General features: G+C 34.6%; 3 protein-coding genes across 3 annotated transcripts; 2 read left to right on the plus strand and 1 right to left on the minus strand.

The window, feature by feature from the left end:
• Positions 1-541: 541 nt before the first annotated feature.
• Bma-rme-4 (Uncharacterized protein) lies at positions 542-5,562 on the plus strand (the record flags this gene model as incomplete). The annotated part of the gene is made up of 14 exons (XM_043074126.1): positions 542-555; positions 701-856; positions 1,188-1,304; positions 1,595-1,664; positions 1,810-1,905; positions 2,314-2,429; positions 2,619-2,768; positions 3,209-3,254; positions 3,462-3,640; positions 3,786-3,945; positions 4,090-4,197; positions 4,688-4,747; positions 4,864-5,001; positions 5,281-5,562. The coding sequence occupies 14 exons, from the start codon at positions 542-544 to the stop codon at positions 5,560-5,562; spliced, it is 1,692 nt and encodes a 563-aa protein (XP_042930060.1).
• Positions 5,563-7,300: 1,738 nt separating this feature from the next.
• On the minus strand, positions 7,301-11,488 carry Bm1878 (Uncharacterized protein; the record flags this gene model as incomplete). The annotated part of the gene is made up of 11 exons (XM_001898845.2): positions 7,301-8,024; positions 8,261-8,408; positions 8,702-8,838; positions 8,931-9,059; positions 9,255-9,463; positions 9,591-9,718; positions 9,980-10,130; positions 10,223-10,412; positions 10,521-10,696; positions 10,964-11,108; positions 11,415-11,488. 11 exons carry the CDS (start codon positions 11,486-11,488, stop codon positions 7,301-7,303), a joined length of 2,211 nt encoding a protein of 736 aa, XP_001898880.1.
• Positions 11,489-14,380: 2,892 nt separating this feature from the next.
• Bm7727 (Uncharacterized protein) lies at positions 14,381-17,894 on the plus strand (the record flags this gene model as incomplete). Its single annotated transcript, XM_001898844.1, has 10 exons — positions 14,381-14,464; positions 14,545-14,648; positions 14,780-14,911; positions 15,183-15,342; positions 15,570-15,794; positions 16,036-16,145; positions 16,488-16,877; positions 17,065-17,212; positions 17,407-17,511; positions 17,601-17,894. The coding sequence occupies 10 exons, from the start codon at positions 14,381-14,383 to the stop codon at positions 17,892-17,894; spliced, it is 1,752 nt and encodes a 583-aa protein (XP_001898879.1).
• Positions 17,895-18,431: the final 537 nt, after the last annotated feature.

Consider the following 18,431-nt stretch of genomic DNA (forward strand, 5'->3'; position numbering starts at 1 on the left):
AATCACGACTGCATGAATGGTTTTAACAGTTCAAAAAAGCAAAGCTATTTCCATGGCATAAAGTTACGCTGTATCTTGTTATGGATGTCTGTGTGTTACCGTCGTGAACTTTCAAGTTAATTCCTGTGATGAATGTTGTTACTTTGTCAGGTAAATATTTCAGATCAATAAAACTCGGATCCCATGATGGATGGTAAGGTTTTTGAGGAATTTATGCAAAAGAGTGGGGTTAATGAGTTTGAGGCATTCAAAATCATGCAGTTCTTTGGAGTGTTGTACAGAGTAACTAACCATTTTGCCAGTAATTTGTTCGGTGGTTTAAAAAACGGTATTTGGTTTTCCTCATTTGGAAGAATTGTTCCCGTGAACTGCTTTAGGGTGGCAGTCGTATCTTGACACTTACTAAAATCTCTACTTGAACTATATTGGATTTATATATTTTAGGTGTTTTATAAACTGAATAGTTGTGAATGAGCTGCATCTTATTTGGAGGTACAAGGTGTCGTCGTCTTTCATTATATGTTAAATATCTTGATGAGGCATGTCGCGGAATAGGTAAATTTCGTGTGGAATTTCATGTCAAGTTTTGGGTTCTAGATTGTAGATATATTTTTATCTATAGATTGATTTCACGACAAAGGAATTTGCTTCAGTTTCCACGGTTTATTTTGATTATCTAAACATTTGGATAGTCTTTTAGGAAAGATGTGGTGACTCTGTTCGACGTGTTTTGTGAAGTTGGTGCAACATTGGATGGTGGAGTAGCTGTTATTCTTCAGAAGTATCCTGATGATTTCAATCATGAACAAACACTGAAATCTGTAGCTCAGTTTAGCTTTCCTTGTGGCGTTGACGAGTTAGTTCTGGCAAAAATTTCTTTTCATTTATTGAAACTTGTTTACTATGATATTACATTTGCTTGCTGCTTGTTCAGGATTTGAAAAAGTTTGGTTCATTAGCGATGTTGTTCTGGAAAAGAAATTCCAGAACAAAAGTGAAAAGGTGTGGTCTTAATCACATGACACTTTTTTGTCCTAATATGCATAGCAGCTAAATGAGAAATGATTTTTCAAACTGTCTCTGTTGTAATGGATTACAAATGATAAGAATTTCAAGAGATTAAATTTTATCTCAAAATGTAATATTTACAAAAGTACACTTACTGAAATAAGTGAATACTCTTACAGCTATAACATGGAAACGGTACAGCTGTTTTCATTTGTCTTAACAGATGAAAAATCACAATATACGTATGCTTTTTGTCGACTTATGCCACACAATAATACATGTATTTGTATTCTCAGGTTTCCTTGGAATCTTTCTAGTTTTCGAATGCTTTTATAAATTTGAGTTTTCTTTATAATGCATTACGAGCACAAGTATGTCAGTTTTCTGATTGCTTAGTTCAATCCAAATCACTGCACAATATTCAGATAAAATTATGATTATGATACGGATTTTTGTTTGAAATGAGTGACTTTACTGACTTTTCAGGTGTTTTGTAGACTGCCTTTTCAGAAAGTTTGATACTTGGAAATTTTAAATTCACTTTCAATTGTTCTGATTTTGATGGCGCTAAGTGAAAGTTTTGCAGCGGTCTTCCATGGACCAATGTTTTCTACAAAATTCTTAATCACATATCAGCAGTGATGAACAACAGGCCGGTATGTGAAGATTACGAACTCTGACAAATCTTTTTTTTTTATCTCTTTTCATTTCCAAGACGTTTTTGCAGCTGAGATTTGATAAAAATTTGTGTTAGTTGTATTTATCTGGTTATTTCGTGTTCTAAACGAAGAATTTTTTAAGACAAATGAATTGGATTCTTTCCTGACGTGTGCTTACCATACGCCTATTCTTGGTCCAGGCGAGAGTTTGCTTATCGAATCTAGTCCTGGTGTAAATGTTTGTTTTTCTCCCTTTGTCTACACGTCTTTTGTGTTTATTCCATTTTCGGCAATAATTCCAAGTTTTCAAATCGTTCCATTTATATTATTCCAAAATAATATAAATGAAACGATGAAAAACTTATAATTTCACATTAAAAGTTGTTTTGAATATGAGCTTCTGTGTCATCAACATTTGCTGTAATATTAAAACAGATTTTTTAACAATTGAGAAAGTTAAGTAAATCAAGACTTAATTTAATTTTAAGGAATTAATTTAAAAATTAAGAATTTAAATTGGGATTTAAAAAAATTAAGTAAAAATTAAGAGAACTAAGTAAAGCACGTACTTTGCAGGAACTAGTACTTTATTCCCTTTTGGGAGACATCAGATTCACTCCTTCACCTGTTTTCTTTTTTATTTCAGAAATTACAAGTAACTGTACCAGATATTAGCAGATTACCCACTTTGAAAGAAAATAAATCCATGCTTGAATTTTACAATGCCATATCTGAAAAGCAAATGATTGCACTGTATGCAAGGTAAGTCTATTTTTTACTTTCATTCACTACTTTCTTTTCTTTCTTATTTATTTATATACTTCTCTATCTGTATCTTACATGATTTATTTAGTTATTCGCTTTCTTTACTTTCAGTCTATATTCGCTACTTGTACTCATTAGAAAAAGCTTTGGAAATATTTCTTGGTTACGAAATTTTCTAATTTGCAGCTTATTAAAGGAACGACGTATTTTATTTACGAGTCAGAAATTAGGTCAACTTTCATCGTGTATATTTGCTGCTGCTACATTACTTTATCCAATGCACTGGCAGAATCTTTTCATTCCTGTTCTTCCTATTGGTTTGATTGATATGCTTATGTAAGTTTGCTCTTTATCATTTTGGTTTCTTATTAATTTGTTAACTTTTCGTCTTCGTTTTTCAAATTTTTTCCACCGAAGTGTGGTGTAACTGTTTTTATTCCCTTAGTCTGAGATCATTTGTTCAATGCAGCGCATCCTTCTCCATCACATTCACATAATGGATACAGTTACTTGTAAGGTTTCGAAAAGACACGATATACAATTCTTCTCATTTTTAGTTTATCTGTTAGTTGAGCTGTGAAGTGGTTCGAAGCTTCCTGGCCGTAGTCGGTCAAGATTAGCACTGTGTTTTTGGCCTGTTTAAACTTCTTCAAATCTGCTTCGGTGTAACCCTCTCATCTTGGCTAAGTTACAATGTATTGGATTTTTGCAAAAATGTAACGGATAAGAGTTCTCTAAGAATTACTGTTTAACAAAGCTTGTCTTTTTAATTTCAGGGCGCCAATGCCATATCTTATAGGCGTGCCCAAGAAAATTCTGCAGGTTTATTATTTTGACCTTGTTTAAAATTGATTGTTACAAGGAATGGTAGGTTGTGGCGTAATGATTTCACTATATTTATTTCAAGAAAAAAATATTTTCAGATTAAAATCTTCTCTGAAGCGGTATATAATATACACATCTTCGCTTTTTTGCAAGGATATTATATGCTAGATTAGTCTGAATCAACTACTCTAAGATTCAATTTAGTCTGTGAAACAGCTTGAGCTTGGCGATGTGATGGTCATCGATTTAGAGGAGCGTACACTACAATGTACTCATAACGATATGCTAGATTTACCGGCTGAAGCATTAAGTATCCTTCGACATCATTTACACTCATCCTCCAACATGTTCTTTTCTGATAGATTAGCTCGTTCTTTTCTCAGGTTAGTGATTTAATATAATATCTGATATAAGTGAATGTAGTACTGACACTGAAACATTCAGATAGATTAGACTGTTTGTTAAGATGAAGGTTCAGTAATCTGAAAATTCTGGGTGACAACTTTTTTTTCTCAAATTGTGTTACAGGACAAATGTTTTTCTTTTCGGTGGTTACCATAAAGGATTATCATGCTCGTCGTATTCTTTTTCATGGGATCGCCAAAAATTCATACAGAATCAGAAGCCCAATCTTCAGACTTATTTGCAGTCCTTGCTTGGGCAAGATGGTGTGCAGTATCTTGAACGGGTAAGAGTGCTCTAATAAATGATCATGTGAAAATTGTGCCGCTAACTTATTAACATATACTGGGCATTATGTTGATCCCCATGACCATCAGTTCATTTAGTGCAGTGCATGTCTTAATGGTGATGATATCCTTGCTCTTTTTAGTTCATCGATGAAAGGATTGCAGCGCTGAACTCTGGAACACCAATTGATGATGAATTTGAAAAAGAGATTCGTGTTAATGAAATGAAATCGTTGAAAGCATCACATATGGTATGTACAGACTTTGAATTCTCGAAAATTCTAATACATTGGTCATTTTTGTCTCCAGATTGCATTGTCTTATTTTGATCCTGATGAAGTTGAAAAATGTTGTTGCAGAATCATCCAGAAATGTTTCAGAATGCAGTAACTTCTGTAAGATTTTTGTCAGTACTGCTATTGTGGTGTTGTGATTGTGGTGATGTACCATTCATGCATGTTCTTTAATTAACATTACAAGTTAAAACTGAAGGAGAGGGAAGAAGTGTTTTTTTTCTTGAAAACATTGCGAAATGTTGATATTTCCACCGCATTTCTTGCTTTTCATTCCTTGCATTTTCTTTGCCATTTTAGATGAGTTCTCGAATGTTTCGCATGAATTCATTATTTGTTTTTAAAGCTGCAAGGGTTTGATATTCTCTTCAGCTGTTGACTGTATATGTATAGGAAGAATGCTTCACTGTCGCTTTGTTACTTCTCATAAAATTTGCCTTACGTTTAGGTTCGAGAAAATGCAAATGATGTGATTGGTTTATTGAAAGATAAAGTTCATTCTATTGCCGTAAGTTTGTATTTTCTTAGTTTCTTTAACACTTTGTTGTTAAAGGTAAGTCTAACTAGATGGTTTTGGAATTGTTTATTTGAAAGGTGGTAGTTTGCAACTTTAAAGAATTTTAGTTAAAAGAACGCTTGGGCCGTTTAACCCCAAAAGAAATTCGACGGGTTTCTTCGAGAAAACCACATTATAATGATGGAATGCTTTCATTCGACACACAGCAGTGGATGACCGAGGATAAGATGGAGTCTGGTGGTGAGGTATGCTTTTAATACGGTTTAAATTCAGAAAATTCTAAATAGCAAATATATATCTAAAAGATTTGGTAGAGTACTGTAGGCGAATATGTTAGCTTTTCTAGTTTTTTTGGAGTTTTTTTCACCAATTAGTGATACGTCAGTTACACAGAACAGTTCGATGACTGTTTTTGTAAGAACTTATTGTGAAGTTGATGTATTTTATCGCCTTGCTTGGTGGTCATTGATAGCAAGGCCAAAATAGAGTCATTCATTGATAAAATCATAACTGGATTGCTTTAGACCACGTCATCAGTGCTTGAAGAGACAACGGATCTGATCGATCTCAGTGATAACTTATTACCATTAACATCGAATGATAAAACTGATGACTTACAACGACCATCTTGTACTTCAAGAGCAGCGACTGCAAGCCCAGCAAAACTTGCAGATATTCCTCCACACCACCTTTCACTACAGTTCCTGAATTCCGATCCATTTGCATCTATACCATCAGTCACTTCTTCACCACCGAGTCCGGTTAATTTAAGTGTTCCCAAAAACTGTTGGCAACGTTTTGATTAATTTCGTTCGTAATTTATTCTTTTATCTTCTTTTCAACTATACGAATATCCCATTCAGAAACTGTTTTGAGGAAGGACCATACTAACTATCGACTGCACCCATTTCTGGGATTCAGCATTTGACTGCGTATTTACCATCTCCTCTGTCTTTTTATTTTCATTTTTTTTATGAAGTACCAGTAAAACAATTATTCATTTATGCATTTCCTGTTTTCATAAATCTCAGTATGCTAACAATGTGCAGTCTAGAGTATTGTTGTTAGGGAATTGTAGGATAGAAGAGTGATGTTTGTAAATGAGTGATGCAGATCTTTGATTAACTATAACTCATAGTAAAGATAAAAAAATTTGTGGAATTATGGCTTATTTGGTGCGACGGCTTACGCTGGAACAACTCATTTCTCGACAATAAGATGAAGATTAATTTTCTGCAATAACAATGTATTCAAAGGAAAGTATTCTTTTTTCATGAGAAAAGTGTAACTCGTCACTCTGAACTAGTCTGGCTCAATTACCTTCACAAACTCCAAGCGACCGAACGGTCAAATATTGGAGAGAAATGGAATCGATAAAACACATTGTGAAGATCAATGCTGCCACTGGTAAACAGCGGTTAAAAATATAAGTGTCGGCAAATACCGCACAGATCAAATTCAAAAAGACAATAACATGTATGAGGTTACGCAGGAAATGTACATTAATCAAAATGAATTCGTAGCTGATAACAACGAACCAATCAATCACGTCGACCAAAGGGAGAATTTTCAGATTTTAGCACAGGCTAAAAAGGATTAATACACGTCATTCAAGTATTGATGACAATACAGTATGCATTGTTTATTATGGAATGGAACAAAGAAATATGAAGGAAGTGATCAACCCTTCGCCATGGGAAAGTGAGTTCATGATGAAAAATCAATCCTCATTACATATAAAATGTTGAAAACAAGTCGGAAGTGTTCATGAAGACATTCATACAAAGAAGTTAACTGCTTCCAGGGAAAATTTCTCCATACAAGAGGGACAGATACCATCTAAGATCTCAAATAAATGACGAGAAAAATTAACGAATTAGTAAAACTAGCGATAAAGAGGACTGTGAATGGTTTCAAAATTATGAACTTTTAACAAAGTGATTGTGCGTATCAACAATCTTAATCTGCATTAAGAAAAATGGGTAAGTGTCGAAGATATCCCTTGCTACTTATCTCAACAACATAAACAAATTACAAAACTTGTCATTGCCCTACCGTTATTTTTGTTCAGTAGTAAGATCTTATAAACAGAAAGTTATTGTTGCATATTTTACTGTTAGTATCGATGCAAAATTTGTGCACATAAAATTATGCCTACAATAATTCGAGAAAGTTTTGTAACCAAAAAGAAAAAAAAATCTAACCTGAAGTATCATAGCTTTGAAATTTGCAAATTATTGCCTTGTAAATATGTAACAGACCAATCTTATAAACAAGAATAATGGTTAGTGCAAAAAACAGTAAGATATACTCAGGAGATTGAAGTGACAGAGGAAAATAGTTTCTATACATCTTATAATAAAATGTTAATGGAAGTTGACTAAATAAATTTATAAAATAGATGAAAAAAAAGCTGAAATAGGGTGCTCAAGGAATTCAACAGTTTTAAATTCCACAGCGTTGTGGTTTTTAAGAAATCTTGTTAATCCAGTTCATGTCAACATATGTGTATAGAAGTGTGAACAATGTGATCATAAAACAGCACTAAAGCTTAGTGATCTCGTTTGGTTTGTTTAAATCGATTATTGACTTCGGCTTATAAGGCAAAGGGGGTTTAGACAATGTATTACAGTTTTCAGCTCCTGACAATGTTCCAGCATACTGATGATAAGCATCAGTATCCAAATGCACCACAGTACGATTGTCTTTTGTACAAGCAACTGGAAGAGGTGCGCTAGGACAATTCTCTACCGAATTTCGGCTTCGCAGCAGATCAGGTTGCAACGTTTTAACAACCTCTTGTGAGCTGTTATGCTCCACCGAATCAACGGCAGAAGTTTGAAATCCTCCATCCGGTGTAGATGACCGTCCCACATTACGTGGTGGCGGTGGACGTAATGGACGGCCTGGTTCGTGATAGGAACGGATCATTTGTGGTTGGAAAGTAAAATTATCGCATATTTCAACATTAGTTGTACAACCATATTCAGCCATCGAATCACTAGATGCAACTGATGGACTTTTACTAATAAAATTATTCAAATTTTCTAAACTAGACGACATCTCTTCTACGCTATCATTGCAAAGATTCGAATGATGAGTCGAACAATTATTATTACTGTTGTTACAATTTGAATAACCTACAACAGGTGGCGGTGGTGCTGGCCACTTCGGACGAGCACGTGAAGTAGAAGATGATGGTGGATGCGATGTTTGTTGTACCACTGAGGTTATATTACGCGACTGCGCTGTACTCTTGCAGGAATTGCTAAAAAAAAAAAAAAAAAAAAAAAAAAAAAATTAAATATAAAAACTACAATTCTAAAGAAGTTTCTTACTCCAGAGCACATCAAAACAAATAGAAAAAAAAAAAAAAAAAAAAAAAAAAAAGAAAAAAGGAATAATCTAAACTTACAATCACAAAGAAACAAAAACTGTAAAAGGATTAAACTACAAAAGGATTTACTATATCGGCGATAGCATTACTTTCAGACCCAAGCTTACTTGTTGCTTTGTGCATGATAAAACCCGGTATGCTGTTGTCCTTGTGTACCACGTGCAACCATACGATCTCCACTGCCAAAGCTGTTTGCTACATCGGGCTTTCGCTGCAGAAATGAGTCAAGCAGTGGTGATGTGTAGTTGAAATTGTCTACAAACAGAAATTTCACGACTTACAGAAACTGAATAAAAGACGAATGAATACATAAAAAACACAGTTGAAATTTTAAAGATGTTCATGCACAGCCATATAAGCGTTGGACACATTTTTATAAAGACTGATTTAAATCCGATATGTGGAAAAATTCATTTCAAAAAAAAGATCATTTCAAGTACTTCACATTTCAAGATAACAGGCAATGCTTTTTTCCTGCATTCAAAAAAAGCGAATTAGCCAATTAACTGAGAAGTCATCTTGGAAACTTTCGTTTTTCAAAAAATTACAATTCGGAAAGAAAAAATCGGCATTGACTATTAATGTTTCCACCAACTTTGAACCAAGTACATTCTCCGATTCGGTACCATTGCCAGCATCAACCAAATTCGGGCCAAAAACAATCGATAAATTGCCTACACTCATTCTGCAATAAAATCGAGAGTTTAAATTCCTTATTCCTATAAGAAAATGAATTTTAAAACCACCTACCGTCATTACATATATGAAAGAAATTACTTCGTATATTCTTCATAATCCAATATCAACTGTAAAAACTTGATTAAATAGGCAAGATTGTATCGATTTACTTCTGGCATCAGAGGAAGAAGTCGATATATAGCTTCCTTCCGGTAATCTGGATCTCTCCTTAAAATAAATATATATACATGAAAACAAAAATTAGTTGCGTACATCAGCTGTTTTAAATTTAAACTGAGGTTGTGTGTTTTTCAAAATGGGGTGAAAGTTGAGGGTCTCAACACTAAGTGAACAGAAAAAGGCATCTAACAATATTTTGAAACAGCTCCATGAAATTGTTTAGTTACACAAACAGCAATTTACTTGGCAATAAAAATCCAATCAGAGTGAAGATTATGCGTCATTAATGGCTCAGGAAGTTCACGAAGATAACATTTTAAGACCGAACAAACTGAATGCGGATCATTAATGTATTCGGCAATTTCCAGTGAACTATTATTTATTTGATGGGCATCAAATGCTGCTTTAAGGCGCCTAATCCGATTGTTATTACCGCTAACTCGAAAAAGGCCCTGAAAATAAAGTAGCATGAAAACTTCTACATTATCGAATTTTGTACCAACGCTTCTTAAGTGAAATTACAATCATCGTAAAACGGCCTTATGAAAAATATACGCTACTCATATTAGAATAAGAAACCTTTTCTTGGAAACCTTGGTATTTTAGAATAGCGCAACACACTTCAAGAACCAACGCTACTGAACGATTAGAGCAACGTAAGTGGTCTTCTAGATGACATCCAAACACAGGGCGATTAGGATATGAAGCTACAAAAGTATTAATTGTGGAAAATACCACATATAAAAATTATTTAATAAACATTTTTTAAAATCAAACGAGAAGAAAGACAAAAGACGTTGTAATAAATTATTGCAGAGTTTTCTAAGGAGAACAATGGATTTATTTTATGGCAAACATTTATAATTGAAGATCATAAGATTCAAATCCCTGCGAAAACCATCCTAACTGGAAGAGAATTCATAAGGAGCGAAATAAGACCAACCTTAATTTCATAAGGAAATGCTCACCAATTTTTCTATCGATTTCAGGCAAGATGTTTTCGAGTTTCTGCAAGGCTGTCCGATGATATTCCATTTGTGCAGTTATCAATTCTTTATAAATACCAGCAATTTCAGCTTCCCTTGACAGTAGTATAAAAATATCCGTAAAAATGTTGTCCTAAATGCAAAAAGTGCTATTTTTGTCGATTATTCAACAAGCCATTTCAAACATTATTAAACAAGTCTTGCATCTCATTTAGAAAAATCAACCTTATAAGATTCTAATTTAAGTTGCAAGGCATCATATTCATCCTGGATTTCCTGAGCCTTTGATTCGTCATGATTTCCCTGCTTACGTTTTCTGCTAACCTCAACATCAACAACTGTGCGCGTTAGTTTTTCTTTCGCTTTCGATAGTGCTTTGTCATCGTCCATATACTTTCCAAAAGCATCCAGAACACTACAATGCGAGTAATTTATAAAGAAAACAATATCAACATGCGAAATTTGATGGTATTACTTCCATCCATAGTATGTGCAACTGGTTTAATCAATATCCTGTAAAAACCTTTTCTCAATTAACTGATCTGTCAGGACCCGTTCTTCAAGAATTACACCCATAGCGTCGCCATACAGCTTCAGGGTGTCAGCAAGAACAGATGGTTGCGAACGTGGATAAACATTTTCCAACTCTTTCGCATCCGTAAGCAGCTGTTGCCAAAGACCAAATTCATCTAATCGTCTCTGCAAAAGACTACCCATACTCTCTGATAGCACTAGTTTATGATTAGTTCTAACTTTCAATTCAACAAGTGATTCTTTTTAAATAAAACAATTTCGAAGCCTGCTTCAGGTAAAAGAGTTGTCTATCCTGTGGTTTCTCACAGAACAAAAAGAAAAAAAAGTTAAAAAAAATACATGATGAATAAAATAACAAGGATTTAAGAAATAACAGCAGCTTTCTTTCCTCAAAACTTCTGATAGTTAGCTAAGCCTCGCGTGAAATTATACCTTCCGCTTATCAATGGCTTCTTCCCTATTAACACTTCTTATACAATTCTGCAAATTTTGCCGTGTGTTTTTTACTGCCAAAATAATTTTTTGGTTTCTTTGTTCGACATGACTTACGCTTTGCAGCTCGTCTTTTTTCTCAGACCTGAAACTAATTTTTTCAACAAACGATGATTAAATTCAACGTCAAAGTGTGAAATCTGTCACATCATACAGAATGTTTGATTATCCATGCTTCCTGTTTTTGCAGTGAAGGATAGCCTGTTCTGCTGAGTTCCATATTCATTGTTAAGGGGCACTAACTTCCTCATTCTCATCCATAACGCATGAAAAAAGGAAATAAATAAAATAAAGCATGGAAACCTCCAACTATCATCCAATTCCCCTCAATGGAAACAAACTGTTGTTAATACCAATCTGCATTTCTTACAGAAATGAAAAGATAACGTACAATCCCACTGACTGCTGCAAATTTTCTTGCATACGACGAGCTCGTCGCTGTAAACCCTCCCGCATCTTCTCCATCTTTCTTTTACTTCTCAATTTTATTCATGGAAAATAAAAGTCCTGAAACATAAGAATTTAATGCATATCAAAACAGCATTTCTCCACTCAATTGGCATATTTAAAATATAAATGAACATAGTAAGCGAATATCTTAAACCAGATGTTGGACGACATCCACACTAATTCGGAATTCGTCTTAAGCCAACATACGTAATTCCCTCAACTGAGCTCCTTGAAAGTGTATGGCTGCTGAGGGTAAGAAAATTGTAACACAATTAAGGGGTAAGAGGTAAAAATTTAATGCGCACAGGAGACTGAGTGGAATTACGTACTACAGCTGAAAGGAGAACGAGAATCAATAAAATTGCGGAAGACTTTATGTTGCATTGAGAAGATGACAACGAAGTAGAGCAAAAGGGTGGGATAAGTAAAAAGTACTGTGAAATTTGTATTTAGACTTCAAGAGAGTTGGAATTACTATTCTAGTACCATAGCTAGTGTTAGCACTTGGAGCTTTCATGATTTAGACGGTCACTTTTTACTTCAAACAGCGTAAATCTGGACAAGCATAATCATGATGTGCGTCTAGATAAATACGTGATGGCGAAGAGTTACGTCTCCAAAGTGCTACTACACAATTCCTTATGAGATGCAGCTTTTCATTAGAGTCCAAGGGGCCGAAGAAGAAAGCAGGCATGTTGATGAGTTTCTTCGAGGAGTGACATACGTGGATTGCTTATTAATGGGTCTTGAATGCTCCCAGGTAAGGTATCTCCGAACATTCTGCTTTCCCGTGATCTCTGTAGATCATTACCCCATATTTAGCACAGCTATTCTAATGTTTTTAAGTTTTAAACCTATCTTATTGCCTTTTTATTGACAGTTTGTTAATTGTTTGTCGCAAATTGTTCGTTGGTTTCATCATTCCAGTAGCTCAACTTCCGCATAATTATATCAGAAGCACTATTCCGTAACCAAATATCATATTCCGACTCGAATGATATCACGAAATTGCGGATTGACTATGGTTGAAGATGTGGTAGGGCCCTTTGTAGGCCACCCTGTGGTAGCACACCGTTCCATCATGCGCTATGATGCGGAGGCACTTTCTGTTCTCCACATACAGTTAGATATCTTGTGTTCTTATGGGTTCATCATGTGGATATTTCACTAGTACTGCATCCCTTTAAGAAAAAAAAAAGACTTTAATCCATTTTAAAATGGATTGAAATTCCTGAGAAAGAGTTTGTGTGGAAGTGCAGGAAAAGAAAGTGTAAAGATGGATACAAAACGGAAATTTAGGAATTTATGATGAACATGCTGTGGTGCGCAATGTGCACTCTACTGAATGGATTAATTTGTAGAGACTTTAAATGATGTAATGGAAAATGTACGGTTCTTTGATAATTAGTTACTAATAGTGTTCACCCGAGACTACCAAGATCTTCGACTTTCAATTCAGTATTCCCCGCGTTACTGTAATGTGATCAGCGCTTTTAGCACCATGTAAATTTTGCAGGACGGAAGAGTGGAAGTAAGAGGACAGGGTGATCAATGATTGATGCAAGGTGTTTATCGGTTACCTTTGTGGAGTTGGTGTCTTTTCCTATTTATCACCTCTTGCTTATTATATGAGAGAAGCTAGAATTAGACATTTAATCAGCAAAATTGCACCGGAAAAGTGCTATTTCTACATGGAATCGAGGAAATAACATAAATTTAAGTTTAAATAAAACACTGATGAAGCCATCGGTTTACCAATCCGGAGAGCTAATTATCCAATTACAAGTGTTGGAAAAAATAGCGAAATAGTGGGTTGACATGAACGCGGAGTAAGAAAGGTTGTATCAGGTGAATGACGCTTCGCAGGAATTTTGTCAACCCACTGAAAATAAAGAGAGAGAGAGAGAGAGGGAGACGCTCCTTTTTGTCACTGTGCTTACGAATTATTAGCATCTTCTTTCGTGACCCTCTTTTGAAAGTAAAGTACACAGAAGCGATGCTCAGTGGTTTACCGAGTTATTGTAAAAAAGTTCCCCAGTGTATCCAAGAGCACTCCATTTCTTATTGCGTACAAAGTTAAATGGGTCTTAACTATTTTCGGAGTCTAACTTGCATCGCTGAACATTTTGCACTAAAGTTGTTAACAAGTGCGTTTGATGTAAAAAATTTCAAAATAAAAATCCGAACCAAATTTCTTAAGTTACTGTTGTTGATCTCAGAGCGCACCCACATGGATAAAGTAGATTTGTGAATTTAGAACAAATCACTGTTCAAGTTTACTTGATTGTTTAACTAATTAAGTTGATTTAAGAACTTTCAAAACTAATTATTTGCATACTAAGGGTTGATTCATGGTGCTTACATCTAGTTTATCAAGTGAAAACAAACATGATAAAGTGACATGGATGCTCATGATGATCTGGTTATATATATATAGATTTTCAAATATTCTTCATCCAGTGTGAGCATTTAATTTATAAAGTTGGACTAAGAAACAAATAAAGTAATGCAAGTTGTTTGCTTGAATCTTCAATGTTAATTCGATCAATCACGTATTTTTTGATTTATGGTAACAGTGTCAGTTTTCATGCTCTTCCATGAGAGTTTTTTCAAGTATCGATATCTGTATTCAGTAGTAGCACTTTGACCATCTCTCCAGTAAGTGATTTAGTTGAGATGTGAAGGTTCGTTCCAAGTTTTAATGTGCTGTAGCTTTTGTCTGGAAGTATCTAATGTTTTCAATCTTTAAAAGCAACGTCAAATATTTAAGATTCAGTGCGATATATATTGGTTATTTACAAGATATTTATAAGCTCCTCTTCTTCATGCGTTGTTCGGTCTTTGCATGACAATTTCCGCTTGTCTTTGGTATGAAAATTTTCAGATCTGACGATTGGGAACAAATGAATGAGTGAACAACGTGAAATTGTAAAAGCAAGCTGGTTACAGCACGTAGTACATAAAAAAGGTGGCACTTTACATCGTAAAGCGGTAAATTTCAATTTAATATTCCTCACACATTCTTACAAAGAATCATTATTGCATTATGCTGGCTATTGTCCTTATTTTAGAAAATTCTATATGAAGAAGGGAAGTGGGTCGTATTATGTGTTCACAGTGGTCGTATACCACTTTTGGAATGGTACTTCTCAGAAGAATATGCGCATGGACATAGGTATTTTATCTCAAAAAGTTAATTAGGTTAAGAATTTTAGCTAATCTATGCAATTGTAAGTGTATTTTTTGCAGTTTCTGGTCCATAGATTCGATCCAATATTCTAGTTACTGTGCAGCGAATAATTTTAGACCTTCGAAAGTAATCGATTTGTTAGATTCGTCTTTTGTAAGGGTCATTATGAGTGACCCATCCAGACGCAGTTTCATGATTGGTTTTGTGGATTGTTCACGTGATGCCATTGAGCTTTCTGCTTTGACAATGTAATGCTCGTCTTTTTTTTTTTTTATAAGGAAAACTTGTATTATTAAAGCGTCGTTTTTCATTTTAGACTATATGATATGTAGAACGTGGTTTGTACTGCATTGCTTTAGTACATAAGCTTTATGTACAGACTTTAAATTTAAAGCTTTGGGTCTTTCTAGAATACCGGATCTCACTTTAGTTCTTACCTAACGTATTTCTCGATGCTGGAAGCATGGAAATATAAAAACGAGGATTTCTTGAATTTGTTATTGCTAACGGAATTTTCAGAGAAGATTGTGGTGATTGGATTCGGTCAACAACATCCGCCCTCATGCGATTAAAATGTTTGACGGAATCAATAAATCTCTATATTTCACTACCTGATTTTGCATCTGAATCATTAAGAGCAACTGAACAGTTTCTTCATGAAGATGCTCATCTTAACGAGGTATGCTTTATAGTATGTCAATCAGTGACAGATATAAAGATACGTGAAAACAAAAAGCGCTTTCAGCAGCTCTGGTTTGACTCTTACCGTTTTGCTTTGTGTTTTGGTTAGTATAGGGTTATTAGTGCGATTAAGTTTCATCTACAGAATGTTCGTTCTTTATTGTTTCCATAAGTAGAAAATGAAAGCAGACTCTGTGCTCGAAATCAATTGTGATAAGTTTTAAGGTGCCTGAAGAACTGGCCCCATCAATTTCTGCTGCAAGATATTCAAATTATGAACGCATTAAGTTTTTATCATCAACGCAACTGTTTGGGATATCACATTTGCCTCGTACGCTAAACGCTGAAGAGAAAAAAGCGAAGAATCATAGAGTGATGAAGACTCCACCTCCACTCCCGCCCCGTAATATTTCGTTTTCAGAAGTTCAGGTTCTCAAGACTAGTGCAGAAGTTAGTCTTTCTTTAACTTCTTTTCAGTATTAAATGGAACTTATTTGATTCCATACCAAAAAATGATTCTCTGGTTTTGCAAAATTGTTCAGTTTTTCATGTAAAGTGTACTTTATTGCAAAAATTTCTGGTTGTGTCAAAGTTAGATGAATTTCTTTTTTTTTTTTTTGAGGTTTTCATGAACACTGAAAAAATTCATAGGTTTATAAAATACTCACTCCACAAAATATTAATTTTGTAGCGTTGCTCAATATATGATCATCCAAAGAATCGTACATCCATATCGTTTGGCGATTCACCGGTTGTAGAAGAACGTGCGGAAGATGTTTCAGCTAATCCGGGAAATTCTATGTATATGTTTATAACTTATACTATTGATTTCTTCCTCGTAAGTTGTAACTCCAGTGTTTCATGGTCCTTTGCAATTGTCAGGTTTTTGTGTAATTTCCATTTCTAAATATTACATAAATAAATATTTGCCTTAGAGAACCTAAATATGGGGAAACATTCATTTTATTTATATACAGCCAGCTGCAAAACTTTGCTTTTGGCTATTTTTCTTGAATGAAACTGGGTTCCTCCCTCTTCATTTACCAGAATACACAAAAATGGTTTCTTTGAAGTGTATAAAATTTTATAAAATCGGTACTTCCATTTAAATATGAGAGCATTCAGGATTAAAAATATTTACAGCACTTTGGAGGAACCGACATTACTGGACACTGAAATAACAACACCGGTGAGTTTGTATTCCGAATCGGTGAAGCGTGGTTATTCTGTCCCAACTGGAACCTTGAATGCCAGTATAGCTCACTCACGCCGTATTACTGGAAGTGATTCGTCCTCACTCGATTATGACTCTCTTTCTGGTTCGATTAGTCGGATTTTTCCAATCACAAACATTTCACTACAAAAGACCCATTCAACTTATAAGGAAAACAGCAGTGGAATGTTAGCTGAAGAACAGAATCAGTCACAAATCACCAGTAATAGTGGTATTTCAAGTGGTTTGAGAAATTTAACAGTGCAACCCTTCATATGTATGCAGCATATTGCTTACACAGATTTCGGTGGGAAAGTGTGGTCAGTGTTTCGATGTTCTTTTTTGTTCCCGAATTCTTGTAAAGGAGTTTTATTGACCATGATTACGTCTCTGTCGTTATGCTTTGTTTTAAATAAAGTTAAGCTGAAATTTCAGTTCGTACCTTGATTTCTCCCAATATCAGTTAATTTTCAAATAACTGTGAAGCGAGTTATTTGTTTATTTAAGGATAACGGGTTGGACTGCAATAGCTGAAAAGTATCTTACCGATCAATTGTTTATTGGTGACCAACTTGTACGAATTGCTGATGTTGACATATACAGCACACAACAAATTCCACTCATTTTCAGCGCTACGTTTAAAACAGGGTTCTCGGTACTTTTATAAATTACAATATTTCTCTTCTATGTAAAACGTTCTTGTGGCGTAAACCATACTTAGGATAGTCGTTATCGGCAAAAATACTACTAAAAGATTCCATCTATTATATTGCAAGGCAGATTTTACAACATGTTGCATCTTGAAGATTTTCGACAAATTCGACAGACCTGATTGGTATCTTATTTTAGGTAAATATTGCCATTCAGCGAGTGCCTTACGGGACAATTTACACATTACAGAAAACGACGCAGAAATTTGAAACAGGCTTAATGTTGGATAAACGTAAAAATAAAGTAATACTTATTACTTTTAAAAAAGGTCTAGGCTACCTTTGTTAGCTTAGTCGTGAGGAATTTTGTCGTATCTGTGCAGTTTATTTCAGTTGGCTGACGTTCTTGAGGGGTCACCAGCATGGAAAGCCGGTATTCGGCCTTTAGTTCCAGCAGTTACACGAACAGGCACAACTCCTGCTTGCATTACTTGTGTAAACAGACATGGTTTGAATATGTTTTCGAAAAATGATGAAGTTCTTAGACAGATCGATACTTTACCTTTGTCTATTTTTACTGTCATGGTGCAACCCTATGATTTTGTCAAACTTCTGAAAAGAAGTTTAAAGAAATTGAAAAATGTCAGCGATTTCGTTCACAAATTCCAAACACAATCACTGCATTGACTGCTCAGTTTTCCGTTCATGTATTATCTTTTTTTTTTTTAGTTATCTTATTTTTTAAATTGTAAATATGACTGTAATGACATTAATAGATATAAACATTTCAAAATAAGTGGCTCACAGTGAAGGAAGCCTATTATGTGCGGCTTTTGGGATCATTCTAACATAATTGTTTGATGAAAAATGATACGTATATTGATATTCTAAATCTTATTGTACATTTCACTGCACACAGGCACTAGAGACTTTTCGTATACTCAAAGATGGGTAAAGTACATAATAACTGAGACACAGTAAAAAGTACCTCCTATGGAAAAGCATGGTAAAACGTTAGATTGCAAGCTTTGGGATATAAGGAATTACTGCCGAACAGCATCGTTTGAAGAGATAGTGCACAGTTTGAATAGCATTATCAAGGTACAAATTTATGAGAATCAGTGTCCATCGTTAGTCAATTTGTTAACTTTGTGCTTTCTACAGGGCAGTTCTTTTGTAGAGGGCAAAATATGAAAACAGCTTTCTCCTTAGCGGTACGCAACT

Source organism: Brugia malayi, assembly GCF_000002995.4.
Source record: "Brugia malayi strain FR3 genome assembly, contig: Bm_v4_ChrX_scaffold_001, whole genome shotgun sequence".
Lineage (NCBI taxonomy): Eukaryota > Metazoa > Nematoda > Chromadorea > Rhabditida > Onchocercidae > Brugia > Brugia malayi.